The sequence below is a fragment of the Melozone crissalis genome, unplaced genomic scaffold (assembly GCF_028551555.1).
Source record: "Melozone crissalis strain CALT ecotype California unplaced genomic scaffold, PUWL_Pcris_2 ptg000034l_1, whole genome shotgun sequence".
Taxonomy (NCBI): domain Eukaryota; kingdom Metazoa; phylum Chordata; class Aves; order Passeriformes; family Passerellidae; genus Melozone; species Melozone crissalis.
The window spans coordinates 5,397,615-5,414,844 of NW_026535812.1; the positions used below are offsets into that span (position 1 = coordinate 5,397,615).

General features: G+C 57.6%; 1 protein-coding gene across 2 annotated transcripts; it reads right to left on the minus strand.

Moving 5' to 3' along the window:
• Nucleotides 1–1,242: 1,242 nt before the first annotated feature.
• AMOTL2 (angiomotin like 2) lies at nucleotides 1,243–9,101 on the minus strand. Of its 2 annotated transcripts, none has more exons than XM_054283111.1 (10): nucleotides 9,033–9,101; nucleotides 7,302–8,066; nucleotides 5,817–6,039; nucleotides 5,169–5,313; nucleotides 4,935–5,027; nucleotides 4,007–4,302; nucleotides 3,255–3,547; nucleotides 2,929–3,140; nucleotides 2,518–2,661; nucleotides 1,243–2,339 (listed from the first exon to the last, which is right to left on the minus strand). In XM_054283111.1, the coding sequence occupies exons 2-10, from the start codon at nucleotides 7,976–7,978 to the stop codon at nucleotides 2,281–2,283; spliced, it is 2,142 nt and encodes a 713-aa protein (XP_054139086.1). In that variant the 5' UTR covers nucleotides 7,979–8,066; nucleotides 9,033–9,101; the 3' UTR covers nucleotides 1,243–2,280. The 2 variants fall into 2 exon arrangements, with proteins under 2 accessions (XP_054139086.1, XP_054139085.1); XM_054283110.1 differs by having other exon boundaries at nucleotides 2,518–2,673.
• Between the last annotated feature and the right edge of the window lie 8,129 nt (nucleotides 9,102–17,230).

Here is a 17,230-nt window from a genome sequence, read left to right on the forward strand (position 1 = left end):
ACATTGCTCCAAGCCTCCCTAACCTGCTCCTCAGGGATGGAGACCTGTCCTGCAGCCACAGAAAGACCCAAATTTTCAATTTTTAGCCATACTTCTTCCAGATTCCTGAATGGGAAGGTTGGGGCTCAGCTGGGATTCAGCATCACTGTCCCACCAAGACCAGTGATCAACTCAATGGAGTCCTAAGGCATCCTGCCCAGGGAAGGGGATGGAATCACCATCCTTGGAAGGGTTGAAAAACATGTGGATGTGGTACTTGGGGACATGGTTTAGTGGTGGCTTTAGCAGTGCTGGGTTAACAGTTGGGCTTGATGATCTTGAAGTGCTTTTCCAACCTAAATGATTCCATGGTTCCGTGGAAGAGCTGGCAGCAAAACTGATTTCTGATGCTGTTGTTCCACATAATCCAAGCTAAACAGCATTGCCCAGCACAAGAGCTCCCGGTCCCCAGGGAGAGCAGGATAACAAAGATGAGCTCCCAGTTAACGCCAAGGGGTGGCACAAAGGGAAAGCCTTGGCCTGGCTGGAGATGGCAGAGTCCTCAGGGATGTTCCCTGGGAAGCATTAACACCACAGTTATCAGAAAATAAAAGTCCAAGTCATGGAAAACTTCTGGTCTTCCGGAAGATCAAGGAGCCAGGCAGAGTGGGAAGGGCTTGGAAACTGCTGACAAAGCCTAGGAGAGCTTGGAGATCAGATCCATCCATGCTGGAAGACATCAGGGATTCTTTTAAACAGTTTTCCATGTGGCAAGGGCTGAGGAGGGCAGGAAGGGGTTTTGTGAGGAAGATCCCATCAGGATGTGGTTATGGGATGCAGAGATCAAGGACAGCAGGGTACAAGGATGGAGGACACAGGGATACAGGTTCATGAGGATGCAGAAACCAAGGACACAGGGATGCAGGGATGCCAAAGTAGGAAGGAAACCACATCAACACTTTCAGGCAACTCCACCCTTTTCCCCCCATGAAGATGAGGGGAATGGCATCCCAATGGGATTTTGGGGAATGCAGAAATCCTCCTGAGCATTTTTCCCCTCTTCCATGCAGCTGCACCCCAAATCTCTGCCCTGGGGAGCTGGGAAGGACATGTGAACCAAGGGGTCAGCACTCCCAGACCCTCTTCCCCTGGGGGCACCTCCATCTCTCTGCATTGCATGGAAAAAAAGAGAATCCACGGATCAATATTTGGGTTTTTTTATTAAAATATTATGTTGTTATACCAAGTGGAATGCTACAGCAATCTCGGTATAGGGTGGCATAACGAAACAGCCAGGTTTATGTTTAAATACTTAAAGATAACTTAAAACGCACAAACGAGAACTTGTCGTCTTTGGCAGGAAAAAAAGTTCACAGCACGAAAAAAAATACTTAAAAAGAAATACCAATATTAATATAAAATATATTAAGTCATGGGGTTTGGGTTTTTTTTTTCCTCTTTCATAATTTTTTGTTTCTTTTCCATTTTGTAAACAATGCACGAGAACCGAACGCATTTTTTACGTGTCTGGGGAGAGAAAAATAAAAAATGCAGTTGGCCAGCAAATGCACATGTTGAAAGGGGAAAGAAATAAAGAAAAATATATATATTTACATGAAGGGCAAGGATGGGAAGCTCCAAGGAGCAGGATGTTGGCGCTGGCTACAAGCAGAAGCCAGCTGCCAGTAGCCAGGGGACGCAGCCGGAGAAGAGTGGCACATCCCGCTGCCTCCATCCTCAGAGCCTTTCACCTCCACTTTTCCTCCACCCTTCATCCCCTCCATTGTCATTTTTGTTTCACTGTCACCCCGTCACAAAGCCTGTGACAGGCAGGATGCAGGTGATGGGAGTTTGGTGCTCCCAGTGCTTGGCTTGGCCACGTGGATCCGGGTGGTCGATGGGACGCGCAGAGGATCCCTCCCAGCTCTGCCCTCGTGCAGAGAGTTCAGCTTGTGGGTACAGTTCGGGCCATCAGAGAGGGATTCTGCAGTTGGAAGCCAAGCACCTGGCTGGGTGCAGATGGCCAGGACCCGGAAGTGGGAGCTGGGATGGGGATGAAGTTGGGATGGAGCCAGGATGGGGATGGAGCCACCGCGGGGTCCCCGGGCTCCAGCGCGCCCTGCGCAGCCAGGGACCCGTGTGGGCACTGAGGGGACAGTGACCCTGCCACATCCTGGAGTCACTGCTGAGACCAAGGGGACACTGCTGAGCTCCCGGCTCGGCCCCTCCTTCCCAGACACTTCTCCATCCCAGCATGCTGGCAGGAGGGGTGGAGAGACCACCGTGCAGCCCTGGGTGGCCTTAAATCAGGATCTCCACCATGTCAGACAGGTCTAGGGCTCTAGCAGTGGCCGAGCTCTCTGCGAAGAAAGAAAGGATTTACAGGGATTTGCAGGGATTCAAACACACCCAACCCAACTGGGGCCTCAAAAATGCCTTAAAAAATTGCTGATTTTGTGCAAAGTCCATCCCAGGGATGCTAACCCCACATGCTGGGCCATCCCAGCTCCCTGCCCTGTGCCATCCAGGGGGACTCACCCAGCACTGCGGTGCCCTCGCCCTGCTCGCTGCTCCCGGCCGCTCCGTCTGTCTGCGTGCTGCCGTCCTTGCTGCCGTGCTTCGAGTGGGACGGCAAGGGAAGGGCAGTGGACACTGCTGTCCCTTCAGTGGCAGCTTTGCCTGCTGGAGGAGACTCTGTTAGGGATTCAAGGCAAGGGATTCGAGTTTTTAAGGCCAGATTAGACAGTGGAAGGTGTCCCTGCCCATAGAAGAGGGTAGAACAAGATGAGCTTAAAGGTCCCTTCCAACCCAAACCATTCTGTGATTGCTGGCTGATCCTGGAGGAATCACCCCTCCCCAAGCTCTCCAACTCCAAAACCACAGGAGAAAATTGCAAGCAGGTCCCCAGTGCCAAGTGAAGGTAGGGAGCGGGCAGGTGTCCCTATTTACCTGTGCTGCCACGGGAGCTGCCCTCGGATGACCGGTCACTCTGGCCAGCCCCTGGCCAGCTCGGGGCGGCGGAGGCAGCGAAGATGGAGGGCACGGATTTGGCCGGCCGCAGGGAGCCCTGAAGGGCTTTGCTGGGGTCCCTCCGCGAGCGCTGCTGCAGGACCTTGATGACAGCATCCTTCTCCAGGATCTGGGCATGAAGAGCTTTCAACCTGGAGAGCAGGAAAGGCAGAAGCTGGAAGAGGAGCTGGATGGGGAGAGGAGGATCCAGGCACTGCCCAACCAAAAAGTTTGATGCCAAACGCCTCTGGCAAGGTGGAACTAACCTGTTCTCCATCTCCTGGTGCTTGTGGCTGGCCAGGAGCAGGTCCTCGTTGAAGCTGCTGTTGGGGGAGTGCCGTGGCGAGTGGCTGATGAGGGTGGTGTCGCGCTGCGCGGCCGCCGTGGCCGCGGCGTCCATGGCGAACTGGCGCATGGTGCACTCCTCCAGGTACTTCTGCTCCCACTTGGTCATGTCGGCCTCCAGCGCCAGGATCTTCTCCTCCCTCTCCCTCAGCTGCTCCGACAGCGTGTGGGCGCTCAGCTCCGGCGTCCCCCCGCTGGCCGTGCCCGCCTGCCTCTGCAGCAGCCAAAACAGAGCCCCAGTGAGGATGGGGAGGTGCTGGGAGCACGCAGCACCCGCCGTGCCTGGCTGGAGCCGCCGCGTGTCACAGACATCTTTTATGGAAAATCTTTTTTTTAAGCTTTTTCCTCTTGAGAACAAAATGTAAACAACGGTTATCAGCTGCTGTGGAATTCAACAGGTGGATCTTTGATTGGCCCATGTTAGCTGTTTCTAATTAATGGCCAATCACAGTGAGCTGGCTCGGACAGAGTCTGAGCCACAAACTTTTGTTATTATTCTTTCTTTTGCTACTCTTAGCCAGCCTTCTGATAAAATCCTTTCTTCTATTCTTTTAATATAGTTTTAATATAATATATATCATAAAATAACAAATTAAGCCTTCTGAAACATAGTCAGATCCTCATCTCTTCCCTCATCCTAACACCATCACAGCTGTGCCTCGCCAGCACCCACCTGCTGAGCCCGCAGCATCTTCAGCTCCTGCTCCAGGCGGGTGCGGAGCCGCAGCTCCAGCTGCTCCCGCTTCTCGCAGGCGGCCTGGAGCTGCCCCAGGGCTGCCTGCAGCCGCTCCACCTTCTCCACGTAGGCTCGCTTCTTCCGCAGCTCGGCCTCTGCCTTGGCCGCCCGCGCCTGGGCGCTGCCCAGCGCCTGCTCCAGCAGCTCTGCCCGCCGCCGCTGGTCCTCGTTGGCGCTGCGCAGCAGGGACACCTCCCGCTCCAGCTTCTCCTTCTCCTGCTGGTGCTCGTAGCCTGAAAGGGAACCCCACAAATCTCAGATATTCCACTTCCCTACAGCTATGAAGCACAGTGGAGATTCTTTGCTTCCCAACATCTGGCCATGCCACCCCTTCCTCCAGATCTTCCATCAAACGGGGGTCAGGGGCATTCCAGCCGCTTGGGCAGATGGCCAGAAGCCTCCACGTGCCACATTCCAGCCTAAATTTTATCTCGGGAAGGGTGAGACCTGCCTGGTGTGAATCCAGCCACCTTGGGGAAGGGCATGGAATTCTTCCTACTAACACGAGTATCACATCTCTCTGCTAAAATTTAAGCACATTTTCCCCCTCAAAAAAAGCCCAGGCTGTCATGGCTGCGAAGCGCAGGAGGGAGGAGGGAGAGAACGGCCGGGCTGGCGTGGGGCGGGAGTGCGGGCTCGGTGCTGGAAGAGCCGGAGCCGCGGCAGGAATGTGGGGAATGCGGGTCACGCCGCCGGCCGGCCGCCGGGATTAATGGCTCGAGTCCAGCGCCAAGAACTGCTCCATCCTCCCTGGGGAAGGGCGAGAGCTGCCTCCCGACACCCGCCTCCTCCTCCTGCAGCCGAGCCCTGCTCGCAGATGCCCGGGGAGCCAGGCAGGGATGGGTGTCCATCCCCCGGGACTTACTCTGTGCCAGGAGTTTGGCCACGCTGCCCTGGCTGCTCTCCTGGTTCTCCTGGTTCTTGCTGGCCAGCTGCTTGTTCGCCGATTCCAACCGCTCTGATCCAAAATAAAAAAAACCTCAATTAAGATTTAAATACAAGATTTGGGCTGGAGGAAGGAGAAAAAACCTTGTTTCCCATGGAAACAGCTGGAGAACACAAAACACCCACAGGGAGGAGGACACAGAGGGTGCCTCACCTTTCAGGTCTCGGTTGAAATCCTGTAGCCGTCGCATCTCACAATCCCTCTTGTTCCTCATGGCTTTCTCCAAGGCTTCCCGCTTGGAGGACGCCTTGACGAGGTTTTCGTAATCCTCCGAGATGCGCTGGATCTCGCTCTCCAGCTGGGGCGGAGGAAGGGACAAGCCAGGGTTAGATATTCATGGAATGAGGAAAGGCACATGCCAGCCAAAGCCCAGCCGGGGTGCTCAGCCCAACCTGAGCTGCCAGAGGAACTCAGTGCACCCCAAATGCACTGTTTTGGGGGGAAAACTGATTTTTTTTTCCGGTCTTTTCTCTCATGGAAGAGTTTCTCCGCAGAATTTTGGCTCTGCCACAGCCCAGCCACGGGGAACAGCCGCCCCTTATAGACGGGCACACAAAGGGCTTTCTGTGGCGGCCGGGATGGGGGGACAGGCGGAGGGAGAGGGTCACTGGAGAATGGGCTCCTTCTCCCCAACCCCGGCTGCCGTGCTGCAGCTGCTCCGAGGGGAACGAGCCGCCAGAGGGAGGAGGAGAAAGGATTTAATCCTAAATCACTAAAGGGGGTGAGTTTTCACAGCAGCAGCTGGTCGAGCATCCCCCGGGCAGGAAGGCACACGGGAAGAAGCTGCCACCTTTCCCTCACCTTCTGGATGCGGCTCGCCTTCTCGGCACAGCTCTCCAGCTCCCGCCGCAGCCTCTCGTTGTCCCGCTGCAGCCTCTCGTTGTCCCGCAGGACGGCGTCGGCCCGGGCCAGGCGGCTGCCGGCCGACACGGCCTGCGCGCTGACCAGCGCCTCCACGCCCGCCGGGGCCAGCGCGCCCGGGCACAGCGGCAGGAACGCGGCTGGCACCGAGGTGGGCAGCACCCTGCGGAGAGCCAGGAGGGGGGGTCAGGGTGGGCAGGGTGGGAGAGGTGGGTGCAGCTCCAGCATCCCATCAGGCACGTGCTGGCGTCACCTCAAAGGAGGTGGAAGCGCCTATCCTGCTTTTTAGAACTGGGAAGGGCTCGCTGTCTAACCACACATCCCATCTTGCAGGGATGCCTTGGCTTGACCCCTCCAGCACCTGGCCAGTGGGTCTGGATGGGCTCCCAACCCTCCAGGTTCCTCTCTTGCTGGGAATGCTGCAGGCAGCCTGGCATAGGATGCACCTTGGAGGCCGGCATTTTCCTTATTTTCTGTGCAAACCAAAGGCTCCTGACCCAGGTCCCCACTGCCAAACTGTGGATGTGTCCTTTTTATATTCAGAGAAGCCAGGCCAGCCTGGCTGCCCCTTGTGCCACTGCTCCAGCATCCCAGCTCACCATCCCTGCTGGAATCCCTGAGCAGGGCCCGGCCCCGCTGCGCTCCCCCGCGGGCTGCCCGCCAAGGGCTGCATTCCTGCGGGATGATATAGGAGCAAGGAAGAATAAATACATCTTCCCCACAGCTCCCCTTCCCCTCTTTGTTCCCTGCAAGGAGAAGGTTTTCCTGCTGGAGATGCTATCGCTCTCTGCCTGGATAGATCAGCAGGACTGGGAGCAGTGTGTCCTCACATTGAGCCACCAGTTCCCTTTTTCCCATCATTTTCCACACTGGAAGAGGTGGTTTCCAGTCCTCCTCAAATTCCAGGCAATGCCTGGACCCCCAGATGTCCATCTCACAGTCACCCTGGGGCTTAGCCAGAGGCACTGAGCTGCCAAAGGGACCACAGACCACCTGGCACCAGCCCAGGCTCTGCTCAGCAGCAATTCCAAGTATCATGGACATTCCCAGCTCAGGACCATGGCATGGGTTTCTGTGGAGCAGGGAGCATATTTGTATTTCATCCTGCCCCATACCTATTCCACATTTAGCTGTTTCCTGGGCTGCTTCCAGCTCCTGGATTATTCCCTAAGTTACCCCCAGCTCCCTCCTGGTGCATGGAGAGGAGGCAGGGTCTGCTGTGGGAATGGGATTTTCTTCACTGGTTGGAAAAGCCCAGCCATGCTGAGGGAGCTGGGGACTGGAGCAGAGTGGGGGGCTCCCTGCAGGCCTGGGCCAGTGAGGACAAAAGCAGCTGCTCTGGGCCCCCGCTGCCCTTCCAAGCATCCATCCTGAACATCCCTGAGAGGCATCCAAAAGCAGAGAGCCCAGGGGTCACAGCTTTACCTGATGTCAGGATGCTGAAATGCAGGACCTTCCCGGGAGCAGGCTCGGGGCTCAGCCAGGTAAGCGTCCTGGGCAGGGATGACATAGGGATACTCCGGGGGCGGTCCCCGCGGCTCGGTGCCCTCGGGCTGCTGCCCGCGCAGGGGGACGAGCTGCCGGGAGAGCTGCGGGAAGCTGTGCGACGCACTGATGGGGCTCTGCGCCTTGGCCCCGTTCCTCTCCAGCGACATCCGCATGAGCCGCTCGCTCAGCGACCGCACGTGGCCGTGCTTCAGCTCCTTGAGCCCCTCGTCGGGGCGCCGGGCGCCGCTCTCGGCCCGCGTCCCCGCTCCGCGCTGCGATGCCAGCAGCTGGGAATGCGCCTTGGCCTCCTCGTAGGTGGGCAGCTCCTCGCCCTTGGGCGGGCACAGCCGGTAGACGCTGTTCTCCAGGTAGACGTGGTCGGAGTGATGCTCCTGGCCCTGCGGCTCCTGCCGCGTGGATTGCTGCACCATCTGGCTCTCCTCGGGGCTCAGGCTCTCCAGGGAGGAGCGGGGGCTGCCGGCGCCGCCGCCGCCGCGCAGGGCTTGCTGCTGGATGGCCAGCAGAGTGCGGTTCTCCGTGAGATTCCCATAGCGCAGCTGCTCCTGGATCAGCCGGTGCAGCACCGTGCCGTTCGAGTCCTCCGCCGTCCTCATGTCCGTCCGTGCCGGCGGCAGAGCCACGATTCCACCCGACGAGGGGAGTCCCGGGGGACCTCAACAGCGACTGGGCACGCCGAGACACCTGCGGCAGGGAGAAACGGGATTGTTGGGAGGCAGCCGGGGCAGGACGGTCCGGATTCTGATGGACACGGGAATGTTTGCCAGGAATCCGGCCCGGACGTGCCCGTGGCGGCACTTGGAGAGCGGAGCAGCCCAGCACCGGCACCGCATCTGGGGCTGGCTCGGAGCTGGTCCCCCATGGCCTGGGATAAAGCGGGGGATAAAGCGGCCCCACAGGACCGGGTACAGAGCCACCGGGAGATGGATAGAACCCCCCATCCCCGGACCCGGAGGTCCTGGACTTGTAGCGGTGTCCCAGTCCCGGTGAGGGTCCTGGGATTTTTCCGTGGGGAAGGGGGAATGTTCCGGTCCCGTTTGGGAGGGTTCCAGGAGGGTTCCCAGTCCCTGGGAGTGGATCCGGCATGGGAGAGGGTCTTTTCCCCGGGACGGTCCAGGTGCCGGGGGGGAAGAGGCGAGTCCCGGTCCCAGGGAGAAGAGTCCCAGTTCTGGGAGCTGGGGGCCGTCCTTTTCCCCTGGAGGGATCCCAGTCCCGGCTGGGGCCTTCCTTGGGCCAGGGGGGTCCGATCCCGGTCAAAGAGTCCCAGTCCCGGCTGGGAGGATCTCGGTCCAAGGGGGTCTCGGTCTCGGGATTGCTGGTCCGGGTGGGTCCCGGTGCCGAGGGAGGGAGGTCCCGATCCCTGCTGGGGAATTCCCGGTGCTGGGGAGCGTCCTTTCCCCAGGGGCATCCCCGTTCCGGGGGGGTCCCTGTGCCGCTCGGGGGTCCCGATCCCGGTCGGGGGCGTCCCAGTGCTAGAGGGGTTCCCTGTGCCGGGGGGGAGGGGGTGCCAGTACCGGGGAATTCCCGGTGCTGGGGGGTCCCGATACTGCTCGGGGGATCCCGGTGCCGGTCAGGGGGGTCCCGGTGCTGGGGAATTCCCGGTGCCGGGGGTCCCCGGTGCCGGTCGGGGGTTCCGATGGCAGAACTCACCGTGGCATGGCGGAGCGGAGCGGTGCTGCGGCGGCTCTGAGCGTCCCGGGGCCGCGGGGGCCGGGCCGGGCTCTGCTATGCCCGGAATGCGGGGCCGGTCCCGCCCCGCTCCGCCCCGGGGCCGCCGCCGGCGCAGCAGCGCGGCCGGGAGCGGGAGCGGCAGCTGCGGCCGGGGGGGCGGCTCTGCCCGCCAGCTGTCCCGGGCCGTAAATCTGCCCCAGCCTTTGTCTGCGGGGCCGGGGCAACCCCGAGCCTGCCCGGCCCCATCTGCTCTGCCCCCTCGGGCCCCCCTTCCCGCATCCCCCCTCTTCGCATCCCCCCCGCCTCGCATTCTGCGTCCTCGCATCCCCCCTCCTCTCATCCCCCTTCCTTGTGTCTCTCTCCTTAACATCCTCCTTCTCACATCCCCCCTTCACATCCCCCACCTCACACCCCTGCCCTCTCATTCCCCACCTCACATTCCTCCTCGTGTCTTCCTCCTCACATCCCCCTCCTCACATCCCCCTCCTTATGTCCCCCTCTTTTTATTTCACATCTCACTTCTTGCATCCCCCGTCTCGCATCCCCCCCTCCTCGCCTTCCCCCTCCTTGCATCCCCTCTTCACATCCCTCTCCTTGCATTCCTCCCTCCCTGTGTCCTCCATCCTCACACCCCCTCTGTTTGGGGATGCCAGCTCCCTGTGGATGCAGCAATTCCGGCCAGCTCGTGTCTGCCTCTGCGTGTACCCTGCTGCTCTCCCAGCCTCAGTTTCCCCTTTTGGGCTCTGCCACCCCCTTACCTGTGGGGACACAGGGATGGAGGAAGCCATCAGGGGCCAGACTCCCCCTTCAAAGCCCCCTGGCTCATCTCTGGTGGGACACTGAGCATCCCCAGCCCCAAAGCAGTGGAACACCAGCCCCATCCCAGCCCCAGGCTGCCGGTGCAGAGCCCACAGACCCCGAGAGAGACGGCAGATGGCCGGAGGGGAGGCGGTGGGGAGAGGCAGGTGCAGGGGAAAATTGCTTATTAGCTCCGGGACATTAAGCTCCCATTCTTTTGAGGGAGCTCAAAAAGCATCTTCTGACTGGCACAGAGCCAGGAGGCTGATCTGGGAGGGGGACATGGGGGTCTCCAGCCTCCTCTCCTTGTTTTTCTGCTCCATCACACGCTGGTATCACCCCCGAGGCACGCAGGGTGCAATAGCAGGAATAGGGCTGCAGGCACAGCTCACTACCTCTGAGTTATCTCCCAAAAAATGGGGAAAAAATAAATCTCCAATGTGTAGCAGGCACCAGACTCAAAGCAGGGGAGCATGGAAAGAAAATGCAGAGAGATGGAGTCAGTGCTTGGAGGAAGAGGAGCACCTAGAAGCTCAAGAAACACATTTTCCAGCCCAGTTTTCCCAGTGACAAGTCAAATCCTCATGGATGAAGGTTGAAATGTGGGAATTGGCACCCTGTAGCCCCAGTGAGGGTCTAGTTTGGTGTGGGGAGGAGACGAGAGCACAGCACCTGTCCCTTTGTCCCCAAGCATGTGCAAAGTCTGGAAACTAGGCCCAGCACCTTGGGATGGATGGATGGATGGATGGATGGATGGATGGACAGGACTTGGAGAAACGTGGTCTAGTGGAAGATATCCCTGCCCCAGGCAGAGAGTGGAACAAGATGAGCTTTAAGGTCCTTTTTGACCTAAACCAGTCTGTGATTCTATGGATGAACAGATGGATAGATGGATGGATGGATGGATGGATGGATGGATGGATGGATGGATGGATGGATGATGGATGGACTCCAATATCCCAAGCCCAGCAGCAGCATCTCCAAAAGGACCCAGCAGTGGTTCTGCCCTGCTCTTTCCTGGATGGATGGGGCTCCCACCTGAGCTCCAAGGGAGCAGCCCAGCTCCCCCAGCACCCAGGATTCCTCTCCTGGCTCGTCCCCCTGGCCTTATCCATGTCTGTGTCACCCTGCTTCCCTTCCTATCCTAACACTGCCCTATTTCTGGCGGCAGGAAACCCCTCCTGGGCTGATAACACCCCTTTGGAAAGTGATCTGAAGAGTTTCCTCTCCTTCTTTCTAATACTGAAGGTAAGAAAAGTCTTAATCTTTTGGTTTTCCCAGGAGAAGGCGAAACAGCAGCTGGCCCTGGGGGCAGTGGTGGGGGCACCTTTGGCTGCCTGCAGGGACCCTGTTCCCAGGTGGAGCATCCCGGAGGATGGGGCAGGGCCTCGGGGACGTGGCTGGAGGCAGCGCAGGTGCCGCGGTGTCCCAGGCTGGGCGGGGTGACACACGGCTCCGCAATGCCAGACCCTCCCACTGACCTCAGCCCAGCCTTATCGCCGAGGCGGTGGAGCCGGGAGAGGGAGCCAAGAAAATACTCGTGGGATGAGATCACCTCGGCTGTCTTCAGGCTCCCAAAGTGCCTCAGCCCTCGGCCGTGCTGAGCCTGGAAAACTGGGGCGTTGTGGGCAGAGGAAGGTGCCTGGCATGGAGGGGAGGTTTGCAGCCTCAGCACATCTCCCAGGGAAATGGTGACACTGGTGACAGCATCCCGTGAGCCCCAGTGACAGTGTCCTGTGACCATGCTGAACCCCTCAAACCTCTCCATGGCAATCTTCCTGCTAAAGCTTCCTCCAGGTACCTGCTGCTTCTGTCCCAAACTCTGGATTCAGAGTGCAGCCAGGAGTTGGAGTTGAAGGAATTGCACAAGTGATGTTTCCCCATGCTAGGATTCCCCAGGCTGCCCCCAAAGGGAGTTTCATCCCCATGGGGAGGGAGCCAAGGCAGCAGCCCAGCCCCTCCCCTGCTCCCAGCATCCCATCCAGAGGGACCCTGTCCTCATGGAGATACCCCACAAGCCAGCAGGCCTGAGGCCAACTCATCCTCCCTGTCCTCTCTCTGAAATCTGCATCATTTTGGGGTGTCCAGGTCTGATCCCCCCTGGGAATGTGTGACCTGGAGTGCTGCTGTGCAATTTGGGTGAATTCCCTTCCCAAAACCCCAACAGGGAACACTCCTCAATGTGGGCAGGGCATGGGTGGGATTGGGATCCTCCTGGTTGTGCCAAATCCCCTCACTCTGCTTTGCTGCTTTGTGGCTGATATGGCTCTTCCTCGGTGGAGGAAGGAGTGGAAAGATCCCTCTCCACCGAGGGGAATGGGAAGGAATGGAAAGATCCCTTTCCACCCAGGGGAAAGGGAAACAAAGGAAAGATCCCTCTCCACCCAGGGGAAAAGGAAGGAATGGAAAGATCCTTCTCCATCAGAGGAAAACCTTGTTAGCCTTCGTGGGGACACAACTCGAGCAATGAGGGCACCAGGACTGATCCCATCTGAAAGAACAGCCATTCCCAAGACCCGAATCCAGCACTGTTCCCATCACTCTGGGCACAGCCAGCTCCTCCAAACCTCAGTCTCTCCCAGGATCAGATCCCTGAGATTCCCCTTTTTTTCAGGGGGATGCTGGATCTATCCCAGGTAAGGATCACAGAAAGTTGGAGTGCTCCTGTTCCTCCCCTCCACTTTCTCCTGGGTTCTCTTCTCTTTTGTATCTGATCTGTAGATCCCATATGGGTAACCCAGGGCACATCCCCACCCCCAGGACCTCCTGCCACAGTTCTTCATCCATCAAACACTCAGGGAGGTGATGCCAAAGCCCCTTCTTAGGAATTTTAAAAGGGAAAAATGTGGCTGAAAACAGGGCCAGGACCCTCCTCTTTCTCATCTCCCCTGCATTTTAATGCCCCTGAGTCATTTCCATTCCTGGATGTTAAATTGTTCTTTTCTGCTTTCCTTTATTTCCCTGTTTCCTGCGAGGGGTTTGTTCCTGACCTGCTAGCCCCAGTGGGACCCGGTCCAGGGGACGCTGAGGAGATGCCAGCAGGGACAAAGGTGAAGCCAGGAGCCACCACCCCCAGGGGACACAGCCCTGCATTTCCATAGCAAAGCCCCTCACTGTTGTTTTGCCGCCTTTGAGGAATTTTCTCTTTTTCCTGAGAAATTCAAAGGGCTGGGTGTGATTTCCTGCCCACCTGGGGAGGCTCCACCTCCTGTCCCGGAGCTCGGTGGGGATGTGGGGGGACACAGAGACACCAGGGAAGTCTCACAGTGCCACCAGCAGCACCTCCTCACTGATTCCATCTGCCCACCTGACCCTGGAGCACATCCAGGTGGGTGGGTGGGTCTGTGCCCCCTCCCCGGGGCCATGGGGGGGGATTTGCACCCCAATTTGGAGTCACCCCTTGCAAAAGGAGGGGGCAGAACTCTCGGGTCGGCTGTTAATATTCTCTGCCCTGAGATGTGCAGGGTGTCTCTGCTTCGGCCTGCGCAGCTGAAGAACGAGCGTGGACTCTTCAGTTTTCAGTCTTGAGGTTGTTTATTAATTCTTATCTATAAAATTTTATTTCTGCCCAGCCAAGATCTGCTCAGCAGGGCAGCCACAGGCACTCTGACCACCCTTTCCAGTCCAGCCAAGCTGGGAAGGTTTCGTTGGGATAAATGTCCTCCTTCCCAGCTTAGCCAAGGTGGAAAATTTTGGTTGGAATAAATGTCCCCCTTCCCGGTCCAGCCAAAGAGAGAAGATCTGGTTGGAATAAACATCCTCCTTTCCAGCTCAGCCAAGCTGGGAAGGTTTGGTTGGGACAAATCTCTCCCCTGTCAGCTCAGCCAAATTGAGAAGATCTGGTTGGAATAAACGTCCTCCTTCTCAGCCCAACCAAGGTGAGAAGGTTTGGTTGGAATTAACATCCTCCTTCCCAGCCCAGCCAAGGTGAGAAGGTTTAGTTGGGACAAATCTCTCTTGTCCCAGCCCAGCCAAGTTGGGAAGGCTTGGTTGGGACAAATCTCCTCTGTCCCAGCTCAGCCAAACTGGAAAAGTTTGGTTGAAATAAACGTCTCCCCTCCCAAACCAGCCGAGGTGGGAATGCTTGGTTGGGACAAATCTCTCATTTCCCAGCACAGCCCAGGTGGGAAGGTTTGGTTGGGGCAAATCTCTCTTTTTCCAGCTCAGCCAAAATGGAAAGGTTTGGTTGGAATAAATATCCTCCCAGCCCAGCCAAGATGGAAAGGTTTGGCTGGGACTCATCTCTCTTTTCCCAGCCCAGCCAAAATGGAAAGGTTTGGTTGGAATAAACATCCTTGTTCCCAGCCCAGCCAAGGTGGGAAGATTTGGTGGGAATAAGCATCCTCCTTTCCAGCTCAGCCAAAGTGGAAATGTTTGGTTGGAATAAATGTCCTCCTTCCCAGTCCAGCCAAGCTGGGAAGGTTTGGCTGGGACAAATCTCCTCCTTCCCAGCTCAGCCAAAGCGGAAAGGTTTGCTTGGAATAAATGTCCTCGTTCCCAGTCCAGCCAAAGTGAGAAGATTTGGTTGGAATAAACATCCTCCTTTCCAGCTCAGTCAAGGTGGGAAGGTTTGGTTGGAATAAACGTCCTCCTTTCCAGCTCAGCCAAGATAAGGAAAGAAGAAGGTTTGGTTGGGACAAATCTTTCCCTTCCCAGTCCAGCCGAGGTGGGAAGGTTTGGTTGGGGCAAATCTCTCTTTTTCCAGCTCAGCCAAAATGGAAAGGCTTGGTTTGAATAAATATCCTCCTTCCCGGCCAAGATGGAAAGGTTTGGTTGGGACAAATCTCTCTTCTCCCAGCCCAGCCGAGGTGGGAAGGCCTGGCTGGCCACGGCGCGAATCCCTGCGAGCGGAGCCGCGTGTTTTATCCCGATGATACAATAGAAAATGCCTGTGAAGTCCCGGCCCTCTGGAGCATTTCCTTAGCTCTCTGGAATTTCCGCTTGGTCCTTCCTCTCCCAGGCTCTTACCGAAAACCGATGTCACCGCACAGCTCTGGAGAGCAGCCAGCCCGGGGGTCCCTGCCCAGGTCCCCACCACCGTGCTGGGGCTTTGCAAGGAGCTCCTGGAGGGTGTCAGCCCCGTCCTCGTGCCCCTTGATTAATCACCAAAGGCCACCCTGCCAATCAAGGAAAGATTTACAAGGCAGGCAGGAAGCTCTTGTTTTTACAGGAGTGCCTCAAACACACGCACACAGTAGGAAAAGCAAACATTCCAGGCATACCAAGGGATCCACGGGATAAAAATTCCCCAAACAGCCCAGATTAAGATACTTGGCTGCACATGGAAACACTAAAACCTGGGCTCAAGGATTTAATTGTCTTATTTAGCAGCGAGCCCTGTGGAACAACCTGAGTGGCCTGGGAACAGCCAGCCCTGGGGGGCAGGGAGTGGGGTCACTGGTGCTGCCCTCCCTACAATAAAGGTCAGGGCTGGCCCCCACCCCTCTCCCAGCTCCATATGGTCACCAGAGCCTTGTGGCAGAGTTTAATGCGAATTTTTCCTTTGGAAAGGCTCAGCCCAGCTCCTGGGTGAGTCAGGCAGGGTCGCTCTGAATCAACAGAGAGCTGAGTCCCAGCCCAGGGGAGCAGGGGGAGCCTCTGCTCCAGCTCCAGCCCCGACACCCCCGGGCTCAGAGGGGTGCTCATGGTGCTGTGTCCATCCCTGCCAGCTCCCATCCTGCCCTGAAGGCTCTGGAGACAGTGGGAACACTCCCATCTTCTCCAGTCCCACATTCCAGCCCAGAGAAGCCACAACTTTGCTGTCTGACAGTGACATTTTGGTGTATGGATTTTACAGGACCATGAGAAAGGCAGGAGGGAACTGCTGGCCCTGGAAGTGTCCAAGGCCAGGCTGGATGGGGCTCTGGACAGCCTCTTCTGGGGGATGGTGTCCTGTCCCTGCAGGGTGAGAAAGCAAGAGGGCTCAGACATTGTTGTGAGATGGAAATATCCTCCCTCTGGAAGGGTTGGGGCTCCCAAATATCCTCCCTCTGAAAGGGCTGGGGGTCCCCCAATATCTGAAAGGTTTGGGGGCTCCCCAATATCCTCCCTCTGGAAGGGTACAAAGGCTCCCAAATATCCTCCCTCTGGCAGGGTTTAAAGGCTCCTGTCTCATCTTTCTGCAAACCACACCACAGAGAGTGGAACTGGACCTCACCTGTTACAGATGGTTTGTCCACTTCTGCCCCAAATCCAGCTGCCAGTGGCTTGTCCCAGCAGGATGCTCTGCTTGCACTCATGGATGGCTTCTGGAAGAGCAGAGGGACTGGCAGGGAAATAAATCCCCTGGTCAAAATGGGAGTTAAAGGGAAGCCTGTGCTTGAGATCACAGAATCATGGAATGGTTGGGGTTAGAAGGGGCCTTAAAGCCCATCCAGTTCCACCTCCTGCCATGGGCAGGGACACCTTCCACTATCCCAGGTTGCTCCAAGCCCTGTCCAGCCTGGCCTTGGACATTTCCAGGGATAGCGCAGCCACAAATTCCCCAAGCAACCTGTTCCTTATCCCGAAGTGCAGCCCATGAGTGGAGCTGCCTGCCCCAAAATGTCACCCCAGCCCCTCTCCTGCAGCCCAAGCTTTCCCAGAGCTCCCCATGGCTGTGGGGATGCTCCATGGGATACAGGGGTGGGATCACGGCTTGCATTGCAGCACATCATGTCATTCCTGTGAGCAGCTCCTTGTGCTCCTCCTCTCTTTCCCCTGCTCATCACCAGCAGCAGCCCAGGACCAGCTCATGGCTGGGGCATGGATGCAGCCCTTCAGCAGTTGGTTCTGTCCCAGTAAACATTAGCTTTTATGTGGATTGTTTCAGCATTCTCTGGACACTGCCAGGGCTGTTTTGAGTGTGCAGCCCTTTCCCAGAAGCCAGCACCTTCCCTTTCCGGGGCTTTTCCAAGTGCTCTGAGGCTTCCAGCTTGGCAACTCACATCTGAAGTCACTGGAGAAGCCGTCCCAAGGGAGATGAGCACCACAAACAGCTCAGGGACCAGGGATCCAGCAGCTGTTGGTGGAACAGCATAAAGAGTAGCGGGTCTGGAAGGAAGTGTTGGTGAGGATAATCCCCTGGGTCAGGGATAAATTCCCTGGAGTGTGGGGTTCAGGAGAGCTGATGTCAGGGGGGCCATTGCTGTCACCCAGCCCGGACACTGGGCAGGCTGGAGGAGTCTGTCTTCACACCAGGAGAATTCCCAAGGGCTCCCAAGTTCAGAGTGGTGAAGCCTTTGGGCTCTTCCAGGAGATCTCTGGCATCCTGGGCATCTCCTGCCTCCTGGCTGGGAGGGCCTGGCAGTGGCAGGTGGGGAAATAATGGGGCAGGTGGAACTTCCATCCTGTCCTCAGAAAGGGGTTGTGAGGCCTGCCCAGGCTGCTTCACTTGCCCT